At 32.3% G+C, this 18,273-nt stretch overlaps 1 protein-coding gene across 1 annotated transcript in view; it reads left to right on the top strand.

The window, feature by feature from the left end:
- The first annotated feature begins 7,037 nt into the window (after positions 1-7,037).
- LOC106472834 (N-alpha-acetyltransferase 35, NatC auxiliary subunit-like) overlaps positions 7,038-18,273 on the top strand; it is a 20,733-nt gene continuing 9,497 nt past the window's right edge. Inside the window, exons 1-4 of the mRNA XM_013933502.2 lie at positions 7,038-7,224; positions 14,597-14,682; positions 15,828-15,861; positions 16,641-16,755. Coding sequence (XP_013788956.2) covers positions 7,160-7,224; positions 14,597-14,682; positions 15,828-15,861; positions 16,641-16,755 — 300 coding nt within the window. The 5' untranslated portion in view covers positions 7,038-7,159. The remainder of the gene's footprint in view (positions 7,225-14,596; positions 14,683-15,827; positions 15,862-16,640; positions 16,756-18,273) is intronic.

Genomic DNA, 18,273 nt, shown 5'->3' with positions numbered 1-18,273 from the left:
TTATAACTGTTGAGTCATCCGTTAACCAGATGACATCAATTTATCTATTCTTCAAACTTTATAACTGTTGAGTCATCCGTTAACCAGATGACATCAGTTTATCTATTCTTCAAACTTTATAACTGTTGAGTCATCCGTTAACCAGATGACATATACACTTTAATGAATGCATTATGTTGTCTATATTTCTCCTCATTCTGAATCAACATGTCTCTTTTTTTATATACCCTCTGGCTTATCCGTATAACAGAGACAATTTCTTCCCACCTTTGTTTCCAATCTACCTTTTTTTCCCGCCATTCCCTCTGTTCATCTGTCTTTTGGTTTACTTCGTTTGTTTTCTAACCTACTTAGTCTGTTAATAAGTACGTTCCAAAATTTGATCGTTCTTCATCCTTCATCATATACATCTTCCGTCAGAGAATTCTCTTCTCTTCCCTGGTGGATCATTCATTCATCCACTCCGTCTGTTTCTCATCAGTAATTTATTTTTCTGTTACGTGTTTGAGCGTTCGTCCACGTTCGTCTCCCCAAATAACAAAGAGTATTTTCTCTTGGTCGATATAAGCCTAACCCTTCTGCAGCCTTTTCAATCTATCTGTCCTAATGAACATGTACTTTACTTACTTAAAAGTATTGATAAAAATCCTGAGTGTAGAAATAATAAAAATAAAATATTCATTGAACTTGCGCCATTCATTTTTCTTTCGTTTAGAGAAGCTCCTGGTGGCTCAGTAGTTAGACTACAACGCTAAAATTCGGGTTTCGATATCCTAGGTAGGTAGAGCACCGTTAGACCATTGTGTAGTTTTGCGCTTAACAATAAACTGCACATACAGCTCCGCAGCTTACATAAATATTTCTCTGAACTTTTTCCCCAAAATAACTTCTTCTGTTTACTTACCTTTAGAATAAAATAGATTATTTATTGCGTCGACACAATCTTTTACAACAAATGACAAAGTAATTTTTCATAGATTTTTTTATGATACATACAGCCAAGGTGGTTTTGAGAGGATTTATTTAAAACCTGCAGTAAATAATGACATACTGTTGGCTGCTAATATAACAGTAATTTTATTTTTAATAAAATGTACTTAATTTTTTGGGGGTATTACAGTTCGTATCTTGACATAAAAATCTAATATTCTCTGGATCTAAAAATTATTGTTTTACGTTACTAGAAAAATTTAGAATAAAAACTATATATATTTAAAGGTTTACCGCATGCAGTATTTACTTAAAGCTTCACTTCAGCAACATGTCTTACCGTTTTTAAATAAAGACCTGGAAGTAAAAAAGGTTTATATCGTTTGTTTATTGTCTTGAATATCGTGTTCGAGAGCAAGAATAGACATATAAGGTTACAACGGAATGTCCAATTTTATTAATTTAATGGTCATTTTTCTTCTTCTGTTCCGATTAGCCCCCCCCCCAGCGATATGTCTGCGGACTTACAATGCTAGAAACCGGATTTCGATACCCCTGGTGGGCAGAGCACAGATAGCCCATTGTGTAGCTTTGTGCTTAACTTCAAACAAACTATTCCGATTGAATAACATTGTTTTAATTTTGCAATTCAAATTTTATGCCGGTAGATGTTTCTAAACATCCGCGACAAACGAATTCTTTGTTTTTGGTTTATGGGGCTGCAATGAGTTCCACGATACTGCAAAGAAAAAATAATAGCCAATATGTAACACGCATGGATCTTACATGTTTCCACAGATGGTTGAAAATCCAAAAAGTGATAGTTTGTTTCTCTCTCTCTTGTGTAACAGCTCAACGATTACATAAGCATTTAATATATAACTAATTATGTTACACTTCCTTCCTTGTTTCAGCTGATACGTCACTGTTAGACGTGATCTATTAATATATAACAATGATCATGCAACTTGAAAACTTTTTTAAGCTTGCAAATTTAACCTTTACAATGATTGATTAAATGGATTTTTTAATTTATGTTGGGGAACATCACACAAGACAAAACATGTCGTCCAGAAGTGTTTTTCAGTTAATATTCGAGGCCCGCCCTTACCCATGTGATTTCAGTGTACCAACTAACTTTGATGCTTCCACATCTGCAAAGCTATTGCCACTATAAACCATTAAAGAAATTACTACTATTTTTAGAGATCACTTGTTGTCCTTAATATGACCACACCAGTAATTACCCTTAACGATTTGATTGGGAAACTTTAGTGGGGGGGGGGGACACACAATTAATTATACATACAATATCGAATTAAAAACACGAATTTTATTATATACGTCCAATATAATCAGGCGCCAACTTCTACATAATGGAGGTTCGGTTATGGATGCGAATATGAGGGTTGATACCCACGTATTTCTCAGTTTGTTTTATCACTTTAACACCTTTCGTTAAAATCCATCACAGATTCTGTTGTTTTTTTTGTGAGCTTTTCCTGTATTTTCAACCCGAACAGCAACTTAAGCGAGACATGGGCTAAACGGCCAGGATCAAGCATAGCCCGTATAATCTGACGAAAGTGAGGCCTACCAGTCAGTAGCATCCATCGCCTGTCTTCAACCGAATAACGAAAATGACTGTCACTGAAAATATGAAAAATTACTTAATATAGACTTATTTTCTTAATTCTGAAAATTGAAAACATAACACCTTCTCACCTATTGGTTAAATATATAGCATATTCCTGTGTAATGGTTGAAAAACATAACACCTTCTCACCTATTGGTTAAATATATAGCATATTCCTGTGTAATGGTTGAAAAACATAACACCTTCTCACTTATTGGTTAAATATTTTGCATATTCCTGTGTAATGGTTGAAAAACATAACACCTTCTCACTTATTGGTTAAATATATAGCATATTCCTGTGTAATGGTTGAAAAACATAACATCTTCCAATTTATTGGTTAAAATATATAGCATATTCCGGTGTAAATATATAGCTGTATCATCCCTAAATTCATGTTTGCATTCTATTTGGCACTGCCATCCCTACTTCATTATAAACTTACAAAATGTTTTTATTAATTGTTTTGTAACTTTTTTCCCATGACTGAAAGTCAGTGTATTCTGTGTATGTGTGTAATAAAATTTAATATTACGTGTATTGATTTTTTTTTAATCCTTCACTTCGTACATAATATAAGGGTTAGCTACTTTGTCTCTTTAGCTAGTTCCCAGTTCTCTACTTTAGCGACACTTTTAAATGATATTGAAAGTCTCACAAGCTGTGAAACACACGATAATAGCAATTAGGAGCTCAAATAAGACTATAACCCAACTTTAACAGTTATTTGTAAGCATCGTAGAGTAATAGATTGAATGACGCAGCCAGTTTTTTTTCTCGGCCATCACTACATACTAAGCACTACCATGCTTAGTGATGCACTGATCGCATTATTCGGGCAGTTTTTAAAATTATTATGGAGCAGTGTTTTATGGAAACCTAATTGCTATAGCTCAGGAAAGCGATAAGGCCATGGCCTGACCACTTTTTCATAGCATGTATAGCCACAACTTATGTATAAAAACTCGCTTCCTTTAATTTGATACAATTACGTTATGTGTATGCAGTACATAGACTGCTTGAGCAATGTGTTGCATTGCAACCATACTACATAACATCACTTGCCTTTGAAGATCCTTTACATATCAATAGTCTTTTTCCTTCCCAGTTACAGAATCCGTACAATAAAGTTTTGCTAGAATTGACTTTTGCATTGGGCATTTTCAATGCACATAACATTTCTTTTCAAAGTGACTTTCCGCTCTTACACAGGTTGCGTGTAGAAACTGAGAGATTAATCACAACATTTGCTACTGATTTCATGAATGTTAAATTGGTTAATGACATTATGACTCTTAACGTAAAGAAAGAGAATGACTATTTTCTTATGAACAAAGTATATTTAGGTATCTTAGCAGAGTCCACACACATATGAAAACAAATGATACAGATATGAACCACAAAGAAATTGCAAGGATCTATTCGTTAGCTACAAAATTTTACAAAGAAATAGTATATAAGATAAAGCGAAGATTACGGCTTGATGACCAATCTTTCGAACCAGTGAGCTTAATCAATATTTTGAAAGACTGATCAATTGGTGAATTTGATAAAGAGTAGAGAGTTCAAAATCAAGTTGAGCTTTATGACAATATAAACATTGATATGATTACTGCTAATGAATACGGGCGATATGTCCTCGTTTTATGCTTTATTACTAGTACTTTGAAACTTTAGAATGTAGTGAAACTTTTCCAATCTCAAACACTATGGCTAAACGTCTTTTTATCATTATGAAACAAGTAAAAACGGATAAACGAAACAGATTAATAGCATCAATATTATAAAGCAACCATCCTGCATCATTATGAATTGAAAAGGCAGAAAGTACAAGAACACACTCTTGAGATGGATACTCCTATGAAGAAAAGGTTCAAACATGTAAAAGTAGATGTCACTACCATTGAGTGAATTGACGTCCTCAAGTTTTCGGAACTTAAATAAAACAATTTATATTTGTTATGTATATTGGTTTGTTACCAAAAATAAAATATATTCACAAATAAACATTTTTGGGCAAAAACTTTGTTTTAATGCAGACGGAGTTTTGTGCACATAAGATCACAGTTGCAATTAGTACTAAAATGAACAACTGTACTATTTACAGTTTAACTAGCTTTATCATGTATGATACATTGGAATCTTATTGAGAATATATTATTTTGTTTTTCTTTATGAATAAACACGTTTTTATAGAAACCTTTTTATAATACAAAGGAAAACTAGATTATCTGCTTCTATGATCACACTTGAAACTAGGGCCAAAAATAGCTATTGTAGTATTCATGATTTAATGAGCTATTTTATGTGTTTGCTTATTTTTTAGAGCAAAGCCATATTGGGCTATCTGCTATGTCCACCATAGTGAATCGATCTCCGAATTTTAGCTTTGTAAATTCTTAACCTTACCGCTGTCCCACCGGGGGACTGTTTTTTATGCTTGTAATTTTGATTAGTTTATTCTAATTAATATTTTTCATACTTGATGATAAAAATTAACCCAAATGTTTTAGTCGTAGTAAGACATAAAAAATGTTCGAAATTTATTATAAAAAGTTTTTTGAATAAACTATAATAACTTCAAGATTACTAGTTAATTTTTTTTTAGGAATTTTGTGCAAGCCCAGGAATTCAAAAATCTTCAATGGAAACAAAACAAAATACTACAATATGATAAGCGGCGTATTTCTAGTACTGTTTTTGTTATTTTTTAATTTTGCGTAAAGCTAATGGAGGGCTACCTGCTCTAGTCGTGTATAATTTAAAAATGATAGACTAGATGGAAGGTAGCTAACCAACGCCACTCACCGCCATTTCTTGGCCTAATCTTTACCAACTTTATAACGTCGCCACGGCTGAAAGGGCGAACATGTTCGGTGATTGGATTCAAATCCATTACCCGCAGATTGCGAATCGATCAACCTAACCATCAGACCATGCCAGGCCTCTTCAAATATTGTTAAAAACATGTTTTGTTATGAGGTTGGAATTTTGTGAAAATTCAAAGTGCTTTGAAGAACAAACAATTGCTTTGAAATTGGAGTACGAGTATGCGTGTTTTGTAAAATAATGAGAAAAGTATATATACAAATCCTGATAAAACTATTTATCTACTAGTTGAGAGTCGAATTTAGCTTGTTTCATAGAAAACCCAAATTTCAGTTGGTTTTGCCTGTTTAAGGTAAAAAAAAAATCAAACATGATCGCGGCGCACAACAAAAACAACGTTTGTACTTGTTAATTATGCACATCTATATTTGCCTTTTGGAAAAATTCAGCTTTTTTTTCATGGTTGCGCTCTTAGTGCAATATAAACTTGTATTATTTCTTATTTTGGATATAATACTTACAAAGGACAGTCATATTTTGCAGACATGCCCAAAATGATAAAATCTGACTTTGTGGTTCCTGTATTTGGTCAACATGTAAGTGATTACATCTGAATTGTGTGTGTGCATTAAACGCCTGTTTGCATCCAGATGATGATATACTTACTGAAAGAATTCTGAGATTCGTTTCTCTGCTGAGTCAAAAAGTTGGTTGAAGAACACCGATAACCGCATAAGGGAACTTGCCGGAGTAAGATAAGTTCCAAATATGTGGATAACTTTCTATACCAACTGAAGCAAGCCAAGTCATACATTGTAGAATGATGGATGAGGACAAGTCTTACAAGGGTTTTCTTCACAAGGAACAACCACGCATTTTTAAGGCTAATGTCTAGTCCAGGCATAGATTGTTAAATAATTACAAGTTCTAGATAGAGTATGGACAAGGACAGTTTGGTACTGATGTAAGGTTGTTTTGTTGTACCTAGTACATACAAGATACACCGGCAAGACCGTTGATGGGCCCTATCTCAAGGAACATATCACTGATGCTGCCTGTATCTGGAGTAGTTCTGACTCTGTTAATATGTTCAGAATATGTTAATAACTTTGTATGTAAATGTGCAATTGTGGTACAAAAACAAAGAAAATACATCTTCGTTGGTTATTTGTTGTTTTTTTTTGTAAGAATTATTTCTTTAATGTTGTAATGTCAATCCGATAGACTTGTCGTACAATTATTTATAATCTGAGAGTATTCACGTTTGACTTTAAGTTTTCGGTGTCTCTAGGGTGAATTTAAAATAAATACTGCAGTTAACTAACACATAATGGAAAGTTGATATCCAGACATCCACTTAAATATTATATACACCTCACCATTATAAAAGACGTAAATGTATTTCTTTGGTTAAGTGACCCAAGCTGTACTGATGAGCCTTCAATAGGCAAAACTGCAGCAACCCCAGAGGTTGCGGCGAATAAAAGGTGTATTAAGCCATACGTCACAGATTATATTTTCAATTCCATCTTTGCTGAAAAGAAAATAAATTTATAATATAATATCTGGACAGTTTAAAATGAGATGTGGGCCAAATTCTAATCTTATAAATCAAATTTTTTGTTAAAAAAATACACGTTGGACATTTATTATTTGTTTAGTTGTGTAATTTTATAACTGATATTTAATGTTTTTTTATTTTACTTGTTTTCTGTTAATTCCAATTAAATTAGGCTTAACGTTAGGCTTACTAGCTGTCCAACCATGGCAGATGCCGTGATAGAAGAAAAGATATGGGAAAAGAATTGTGAGGGTGATGACAATGAAGGGTGTGTAAAAATTTAGTCCTTACCGCAGATTTCATGTAATTTCCTAAACTTATGGTAAAATACGATTTATTTTTTCATCTCAAACGTAATTTTTAACTTATAATTTAAACGGTGTAGCACGCTCTCGGCCTCTGCGATTGTACTGCTTCAAACTGAATCAAATTCAAAGTTCAAAGTACTTGGACTTTTGGAGTTCTACAATAGTACAAGTACTTCAACTAGAAGTTTTCAAAATTTCAGTACTTGTAGCAAAAATATACGCCCTGTATCAATGTAAATGATCAATGTTAATTGTAACAATAAGTTTTAACTTTAAGACACACTGGGCATGAACATGAAGACCAAAGGACAAAATTTGTGTTTGTGAGAATAGCTCTATCATTTTTCTTCCTACCCAACATAGTACGAAGCTTGCTTGTAAACTTTGTAACTGAATATTTCACATAATGAAACCAATTTTTCTATATTACTATTAATTGTTCATGAGGTTTCTCCCAAAAATATCTCATTCATTAAACCATAGTCTCAAATTTTTGTGCTATACAGATTTAATTACAAACTTTTTTCTGTAGAGTATTAAAATCTAGGCCTAAATTAGAGTTGACCCATCACCATCTCAAGCCTCAAACAATTTACAATTATTTTTATGAGGCATTTTGTAACAGTAAAATATAATAAGACAGACAGATCTTGTTTGTCTACAAGTCTTACACTCCTCAGTAGTACAATGTAAAATAAGATATATGAATAACAATTTTCTGTGGAGTAAAGTTGTTTTAAAACATAAGAAGCTGTAAAAATTACATTAAATATCAAGTATTTTCTGTGAGGTTCAAGTAGTTTTAGCATTTAAACAATTAGGTTTTAAGATATTGGAAATCTGAATATGTACCTATACATTATGGTGTAATGAATTGTTTCAACTTAATGTTGAACAGTTATGCTGATACAGTGTGCAAATGTGCACTACATGTTTGAATTATATGTAAATATATATATATATATGTAAAGTTTTTCAAATCTCCTCTTTATACTAGCTATACTGTTAATTTGTTTATTCCCATTTACCCTCACCACTATGCAAGTTTAGTTTTAACTGTTATTAATGACATCCTTTAGACTTTCTCAAACATCTTTCTGCTTAGTCTACTTAAGTGGAACCTATCCATACCACTCAACTTACCTAACCTGAATAATCCAGTCATTATAATATGTACTTTCCAACTGCTTCACTAACACCTAAACTCATTAACAAATTTCTGATTGTACAGTCTAATTTACACCATCCAGTCAGGCCAAGTTTTCTTCATTCTACATATTTATTTATAAAATGGAGTAACACATAGTTGAAGTGATAAAACTTATACAAAAAAATGCAGTCAGACACATGTGTGCAATGTAAACATTTATATAAGCTCAATACATGTTTCATTAACCTACACAGTACTGTGAAAAGTTTCCGAATATGGCAACAAATCCTCTTTGGTTTCCCAAGATTTCACTTACAGTTCATATTGACACTTAAAATTTCTGGTTTGATTTCAATATTAATGGTACAATACATTTAGGTATTAATAAAGTGGCAGAATATAAAGACTGGATTATTCAAATGAAAAATTCACCCTTACCCTGAAAACTACTCCACAAATCCAAATAGCCCACCTGTTGCTTAGAGTATACCCCTGATAATCTTTCATTCAAGCCTTGAACCCTACTAAGTAGTTCCTTCCTGCATCTAGTCCAAGGTTATACTCCTTAATATGTTACAGATCTATTTCTATTCCTAAACCTCTGAAGGTGCTTGTTACACCTTTAAGCATCTCTTCTAATTTAGTTTCTAACATCATTTTCTTCTACATGCACTACACACACACACAGTGCTTATTTAATTTTGGAAGGTAGTCAAAATGTTTCACCACGTATTTTCCTAATGATCTTTCATACATTTTTACCAGATCCCTTCAACACTTTAAGTTTCACACATATCTTTGATGTTTATTTCAAAATTTAATTTTTTAATGCTTAATTTGTCAAGAATGCAAAAGCACCTCGGACAATAAGGGACCTCTTGGACCACCTAGACTGTCCCATCCACTATATTAAACTCTGAAGTAAAACACTCAAAGTCAGTCCTTATCATTGAAATATTTATCAAGCCTTCCCCTAAACTGCCTTAAATTAACTGAATATACCACATCTGAAGTCAACTTTTTCCAAAGGCCCAACCACCCCGTTAGAAAATTAAAGCTATCTTAGCAGAAGATTACTCTTACCCTGCCAAAATGTATACTTGTATCACCCTAGTCTTACCATTCTCACCCTTATATGTGAAAAAAGTTCATGCATCAACACTGTTAATTCTCTTTATAATCTTAAATACCTCAGTCAGATCATCTCCAACTCTTCTGTCGTCAAGAAAAGAAAGAAATTTCAGAGATCTTAACCTGTCCTTGCATGACAACCTTTTCATCCCAGGTATTATCCTAGTAGACCTGCTCTGAACCCTTTCCAACAATTCAGTGTCCTTTCTGAGGTAAACAACCAATAGATAAACACAGTACTCCAAATGTGACTTAACCAGTGACCAATACAATGATATTATAACCTCTTTAGACTTGTATTCAGTATTTCTCTAGATGCCATCTAAAATCCTATTTGCCCTGCCACGAGCAACAGCACATTGTTTGGATGGCTTAAGCGACTGATCAACCAGAATACCAAGATTTTTTTCTTCCATCACACTGTTGCAGTTACTCCCATCAAAATTAGACTCATAATTCAAATTATAATATTCCACATGCATTACCTTGCATTTATTGTAATTAAAAGCCATCTGCCATTTATTTGACCAACTGACCAAATGAAATAAATCCTTTTTTAAAGCAGCAGCATCCTCCTCATAGCCAGCAACACTCAATACTTTAATATCAGCAAATTGAAATAATTTATTGACCATTCCTTCATCTGTCTTTGATGTCAGTTAAAAAGAACACCCATCTTCAGGTCACCCACTAAGTCAAGTACATTAGAACATGCCTTTGGAAAATATGTTGTCATTCATTCTAATTTGTTTAAGATCATTGCAAGGATCAATGATGAACAGAACCTGTTTAAAAGAGTCTTTTGATTCATAAGCCAAAGCATGAAATCAATTGAGTTTGTTCTGAAAAAAAAATTAAGATTTTTAGATGTAATATTTAAAAGCTTAAATTTGCCTATTACATTCCAGTTAAAAACTTTGAACTGCTGAAACCCCTGAGTATAACCCACATATAGTCAACCTTTTGACTACCATCTTTGTATTCTTTCCCAACAGAATGCAGTTCACCCTTGATATAAAGAATCACCCTTTAAGCAAATTATCACTATTAGATAACTGTTATAACCTTTTATCAGTGTTTTCCAGATTTAACAAAATTTCAATAAACCCCATTATATCAGTTTCCATTTCAATTTGAGCTCTGAACACATCCATTTTCTTCTTGATAATTCTGGTGACATCACAATAATATCAACTAAGCTTGTCTTTAAAACTGACAGATTTATCTTTAAAACAGTTTTCTAACTTGTTATTTCCTGAATCTTTTTCTAATCTCCTCATTGCTCTAGCTATCCTGTCAATTTGTTTATTCCCAGTTTTCCAAGCTTATTTATTTCTGTCTTTAAACCTCTGAAAGATTACTTTATATTTTTTAAGGAGCTTTTCTGATTCTCCTTCCAACATCATTCATTCCTCATGTACAACAAACAGAGAATGATCTTTGGTACCATCAAGTGAACGGTCAACATGCTTTCATGTCTTAACACTGGGAAAGTAAATTCTAGGCCTATTCTTTCTGCGCTCTCCACTGCAACCACCTTTATCAGTTTAACTAATAATAGAATCCCCCATTTTATCATCTCCGTTACTATAAGTAACTAAATGTTGAAATATGGAGACTAGTAGTTTAGTGCGAACTGAACCTACCTCTTTAGCCATAACATTTTACTGCTATGCATCCATGTTAACCCACTACTCCTATTCTCACTCTCTCTCAAAGCAACTTTTACCCTAACTTTATTCATTTCTTGTCTTTTTTTTTCCAGTGATTACTGTTCCTTATTTGTTTTCTCCCTCTGACAGCAATCTTCTCCAAAGCTTTCTCTAACTTATCCTTAAGTAAGCAAGCTCTGCAACTGTTAGTGTAGAGTACTGTATCCTCAAAACAGCAACCAAGTCCACAGTTATAAAACATAACTCAGTCTTGCCACATATTGCACACTATAAACTCCACCCTACTTATTTCTGAACCAGCTCTAACCATATTGAAGTTAATATCAATCTCTACTAATAGTGTCATTGGCTTAGCAACCGATTATTTGTAAATTTACCTAAAAGGAAGCTATTTCACAGTTTAAAAAGTTTAAGAGGAGGAAACATGAGGTCCTGAACAATTAAAAGATGGATCTTAATTTGTACTCTTTAAATTTTATTTTATTTTTGTAAGGGTTGAGCATATAGTACAAAGACAGCCTTGAAGGACCAAACAGCCCCTTCTTGTACATAATATCATGTTAATTAACTTTGATGCTGCTTTTCTTTTTACAAATGAATAAATTATCAATAATTTCCAACACAGAATTAGTATCTCCTTCAAAATTGCTTAAATATTGGATGATAGGCTACCTGGTGGTTAATTAGTTTGATCGTTTATAAAATCGCGCTGTAAAATGTTAGTGTTGTTTTCTTATGTACACCACTATGCATTTTTGACATATTTTTATTGAACTCCCATCTAGTATCTTTTAACTGGAATTATTAATTAGTTTATTGTGATAACTCCTAAACTGTTTCTATTGTATTATATTCACATTTCATTAAGGGACACAAAATGCAATGTTTTACCTTTATTTATCGAATCTGATTTGCATATGATTTTAGTGTCGGCATGATAAATGTTCTTAGAGTATTTACCAAGCTGCTTGTTAGAGGTCAGCATTATTGAGTTTTGTTAAAGCCTTTAAAGAAGCTAAAAATTATGTTTCATTTTTAAAGCCTCTAAGATTCTATTTTAAGTACTTTTTTTTTTCCATAAGAAAAACAACTTGAGGAGAATTATTGCTTAATTTTGCCAGTTTAGTGTCAGTTTTAGTTTTGGAATGAATCCTCAGTTGCTTTTCATCCTCAGCTTTACTAATTATCGCAAAGATATCATTAGTGGTAGCAGTATTACACCTGATTAAAATGTATTACGTAATGCTCGATAGGTTCTTAAGTTTCTCAAGAACATGATCTTCAACATGAGTAGTCAAGTAATGTAGAGTCCATGTTTTCTTTTGCACAAGCAGAACATTTAAATATGTAGATGGCAAACAATTTTTTATGTATGTTTGTTCAGAATTGGTGTTTTCATTTTTGAGATATAATTAGGCAATCCCAGTATGTGTTTTCTATGTTAACATCATTTTAGCTGAATAATACTGTTTTTGTTTAATGGAATAATTTATGACCAAGTTGATGGATTGAATATGGGACACGAGCTAATAATGACTTTCAGGAAGTTAAAAACAGTACTTATTGAGCAACTAGTAGTGAATTTGATTTTTTATGTGTAGGTTCTTTTAAGTAACAGATTTCAGTCTTTAGCTTGTGCAGATGAGAAACTTGAAGAGGGAAGGATAACAAAAGGGACAGATAGGGATAGAAGTGAAAAAACGTAAGGAGGTTATTCTTATAGAAGATTTATTAGTATGGCTCACGGATATGATATTCTGTGGAATAAATAAGAGGAAAATTATTAGATTAGGCTATCCAGAGGTAGGGGTTGAGAATAGAACAAGTGATATGGAAAGGGTGCTAGCAGTGATGTAGTCTTTGAGGTGCACATGGCTAAATGGTGTATGGAAAGGTAGGTAAAATTAGAGGACACAAATATAAATTTTTGCAGTGTAGGAGTCATCTAAAGTTAAGACTTCCTTATTTTTTCTCACAGAGTGATGACCTTTTGAATGGGTTTCCTTCATATGTGGTAGATGCAGTTAATTTAAAAAAAGGCTTGATAAATATTTGAATGATAAGAGCAGGATAGGACAAAGGTATTTTAATGTAATGTTAAGGATGTTATTCTAAAGAATAAAACACTTTTTAATCTGTAAGTTTATGTGCCTTATTTACACAGAGGAATAGGTGGTCTTTACTAACATGTGACTGTCTACTGCATAAAAGAATTTGTTCACAGAAAACTTTAGTATTCACCAAACATTGTAGAAGCCAGTAGAACATGTTTTAACTAAGTATAACATGTTGTTATTACTGATAAAGCTTTCCAATATTTGGTCAAGTTGAGGATGAGAAGCAGTTAAAGATTCGTGATAGTTTTAACAGTTGTGAAATTGAAGCCAACTTTAAATCAACAAAATTTCTCAAGTTGCAAGCTTTTTTTTTCTCTCTCTCTCTGACATCAATGTATGCTTGGATCTAAACATTTACTCAAATTGTTTTCACAAAAATGTACTGTAAGAAAAAATGTGGGTTTGAGTGCCACCTTTTTTGTGATATGAGAATAGTAGTTTTATTCTTTTTAAAGAGCTCTAACCTTGATTTTGCAAGATAAAGGATGGATTTTGTTGTGGTTAGAGTTTAAAAAAGAATTAGTCATTAGTGAAAATAGCAAATGTTTTGAAGACAGAAAGGTCAGTTGATTAAACTCCTCATCTGTTCTTAGTTCATGTTAGCAAACTGTGTAGAACTTAATGCTGGTTTTGGGAAAAGTAGTTAAAAAAAACTTATTGAGAGAGTCATAAGACACTACACGGATCTGTGTGTAGTCAAGCTACACTGTATACTGTTAATGGAGTGAAACAACTTGAATCAACAAACGTTAGACGTGATCTCTGAGAAAATAACCATCTACAAGATGATTTCATTATTTTTAATGGTATTGCTTTTGGAAAGTATTACTATGATTGCACAAAGGGGTGTGACATAAATGAAGCCTGTTTGTTTTTCCTTTTTTTGGCCAAGCTCAGTTCAACAATTTGAACACATGTATGAAAGACTTTCCCATACTGTGTTTAATTGCTTTAAAATCTTTATAGGCTAAAATCTGTATCACTGTGATTTGAGTGTCACATTCAGCATTAAACCTTCCCTTTTAAACATTAACTTGATTAATGTTTGAATTTTATTGTTTACATTTTAAATAAGAGTTCCCTTGAAAATGTGAAGTTTAATTTGAATATATTTTAAGAAATGTTTATTGGAAAGGATATTGAAATCTTCATGATACTTTTAGTTTTGGAATGTCAAGTACCATTTTAAAAATATTACAAATATTTTAACAATCTTATTTTTTGTGAATGTAAAACTTATCAATATAAGTGTTTTTATTAGAAACATGGAAACTGAAAATAAAGACTCTCCAGAGGTTTCATACAGTTGGGTAGACATCACTGAAGACTTTTTCAAAGCAACAGAAGGTAGGTTTTGTATTATATATGTGATTTTCTTTGGCTAGGTCTTATAAAGTTTCTTTTTCCAGGTTAAAATATCATTACTCTATTTTATGCATGTTGTTTAAATAACTTGAATGATTTATCTGTTTGATGCTAAACATCAGTTTCACATTCTAAATTTAGCAAAAGATGTTTTTGACTTTTATAGACAGTTCTTAAGAACTTGATGTTGTCACGAAGAAAGCTATAATTTTCAGATTAACATAAGGTATCTAAGTTACATGGAACCTAGAAATGTATCTTTAGTTTATGTAAAACTAAAAGTTTTATGTCTGCTTAATTATATGTGAGGGTTAAAGAACATAATTATATAAAAATAACCACAAAACCAGATAAAATGTTTGACTAGTGTTACATTTTCTGTGAGTAAAACCATACATGTGCAGGACTCCCAGTGAGCCTTTAAAAGCTGTATAATTGTTCAAGGAACCTGTAATAGCCCATAACAGTTTGTTTAACTCTTTAAGTTGTTGTATTTTCTTTTTCTAAAGTTAAAACAAAACTGTTTTAGCAATTTATTAAAAAAAAAAACAAAGCAGGAGGATTAATCTTTTGGCATTTTAAACTGTAAACATTTTCCAAAACTATTTACATATGAAATTGGTTGTGGGTTCATAACTTTTCTTGGGGGTATAGAGTCTCTAACACCTTATGTATTCCACAATGGAAATTACACACAAATATCAACAGTACTGCAGTTCTATTAGCATTGTGCATAGCAAGTGGTTTCACAAATCTTTTTTGGTCAGTTCTTTACACTAAGTGTTGTAGCAGACAAACAACATAAAATTATTTCATATGATACAGTATGTGGATCCCAACATAAATGAATTCTATAAAAACAAATTGACAATTTGAGGGTCAGGAGAAGAGAGAGAAAAAAAACATTATTTAGAACTTGTGCTGTTGAAGAAAGGTAAAAACCTGATATTAAATAAGGATTAGACAAAATGTAATAATATAATGATTTTATATTTTGTGGTTTTGGTAAAGAACGAGGATGATGAGAGGAGAAAGTAAATTTCTAAAGGTAGATAGTTAAAATAAATTTGACAACTGATTTGACCAGTTTTATACTATTTTATTCTATTATTACTTTTTGTTTCTAGAAATGAAACTTGGAGAATTGCTTCATGATGAAATGTAAGTTGGATTTCCATCTGTTGTCAGAGGACTGTTATTATTATTTAAACATTAAAGATCATTAATGGTCTTTTTATTAATGGTATTTTTAAATAATAATAATAGTGCTCTAACAACAGGATCTTTAATGTTTCTGTTGTTAGAGCACTATTATTATTATTATTTAAACATTAAAGATCATTAATGGTCTTTTTATGCTGTAGGCTTAATATATTTCACCATCATAGTATCGGTCTTGCGTTACGTATAGTGCTGTTTAAATGTTTGATGTAAGTTTCTGTAATGCAATTTCTAAGCACTTCTAATTACCCATGACTGAAAGTAAAGGAGCGTGCAATGGTATGTCAGCAACACTGCATATACTATATCAGAATTTTTAGGGTAGGGATAAATAACGCAGCATTATAATTTTTAATGCAGACTATTTGTACAAAAGGAAGTTTTGGGTACTAAATAATTTTAGATTTTTGAAATGTTGAACAGACTTATTGCATATTCTCTATACTTTGAATATATTCTATTTTCAGTTTTTACATACAAGTCTAGCCTTCTTCGTATAGTACCTAGATTTGTTATGTCAGTTAACAGTGAAATGTAAATTGTAATTGTTATATGAAATAATTTATGTACATATGTCTAAATGCTGTATATTATAGTCTCTTAATGTTCGTGGATCGTCCAAACACTAAGAATACTGTTTTTTTTTAAAGCTTTTTATGAATAGTAGTAGTGAAATCATGGAATACATATTAAATGTATATATATTTTTTTCTATTAAGGTTTGGTCTTTTTGAGGCTATGTCAGCAATAGAAATGATGGACCCAAAAATGGATGCAGGAATGATGTGTAACCGAGGGAACAAGAAAGTGATGAATTTTGACCAAGCTCTCAAAGTTAGTTTTCAAAATATTTTCATGCATAAAGTCATAGGATATGTTTTATATCAGTTCGGATTATGAGTATACCTCAACATGGACAGAAATCTGTTTATTTTGGCATTATTAACCTAAGTATCTATGTTTCTTCTTTTCCACAATCATGTTACACATATCGTTAATTCCAAATTTTCAAATTCAAAACATATATTTTGAAGAATGTTATCATATATAATAAAGTGGTAACAAAAATCTAATTGATTACTAACAAATTTCTTTTTCCTTTTACTTTTACAAATATGGTGTCTTTTTTTTTTTGGTTGTTGTTGAATCTGAATTTTTATTTATTCTGTCTCAAATTATTGTAATAACATTTTTGAGTTTTGACTCTGTGCATATACAGTTGATTTGTTATTACTGTATGAGTAGAGTACAACAGAACTATGTGTATTGTTTTTGTTATGGTTTCATCAACTTTTTTATAATTCATTTGAGCACTTACTGATAACTTTCTTTTCTTGTGTAATTTTTTTATTTTCATGTTTCAGTCCAGTTGTCGTGTACTCTAATTTGAGGTCATAATTTGAGCAGTGTCTTCTACGTCTGCTAGTTTTCTTCTCGCTTCATTTTGAATTTCAGTTTCAAACTCTTGAATTTCCAAAATGTTCTTATCTCCACTCACCCAAAGCTATATCGCTGCTGGTCTGCCATTTAAGCATTGCTAAAAAAGTTTCGCTAACAGTGCATCGGTCTTTTATACCTGTAATATTTGGGGATTTTTTTTGCCCCTGAAGGTTGTACTAGTTGATCACAATATCTTATACATGGGTTTTCCACTGGATGTTTTGCCCAGATGGACGGCACTTGACATATTCCGATGTAACCCAAGGCATTACCCATGACACGTACTTCTACAGTCCCATTGTCACTTACACACTAGACTTTCCATGTTTGTCCATACTGTGCTGTTTCAAGTCATGGTTATACAGCACTTTGCCAATGATTCGGTGCTGTACAACTCTCTCCTGATTGCATTGGTGCCAACCAATTCAGTTCCTCCCTTTTTGGGTTACTGTGTCAGTTATTGGGTGAAGAGGATACCTGTTAAAGAAGTAGTGCTATACTCCACAGGTGTGCTTTCTTTTCATGTTCTTGCACACCTATTCTTTCAGTGCAGTCACTTTCCTCTTGATTGGATATTGATGCACCTTCACCGTCACCTCCACCTTTGCAATGTGGGATTATAGCTTTGGGTGAGAAGTGGTAAGACCGTTTTGGAAGCTAACATTTTCTTACACTGAAAATGTATTTCTGATAGATACTTACTTCCTGTCACCCACTTCCCACCCTTCCTCCCCACTGATATGCCAGTGTTTCTGGTTTGTACCTGTCAAATTTTAAAAGGTTATTGCCACTCACTTTCATTTGTTTTTCTACCCAACAAGCCCAAAAAACAAGGCAAGAAACCACTGCTAAGATACCATATCAGAAAGTGACCAACCCACCAAAGTGACCATCATCATTCTTCATGTTTCA

Source organism: Limulus polyphemus, unplaced genomic scaffold (assembly GCF_000517525.1).
Source record: "Limulus polyphemus unplaced genomic scaffold, Limulus_polyphemus-2.1.2 Scaffold5648, whole genome shotgun sequence".
NCBI classification, from domain to species: Eukaryota; Metazoa; Arthropoda; class Merostomata; order Xiphosura; family Limulidae; genus Limulus; species Limulus polyphemus.
The sequence above is the reverse complement of the archived record's forward strand: the minus strand, read 5'-3'. Positions and strand labels throughout refer to the sequence as shown.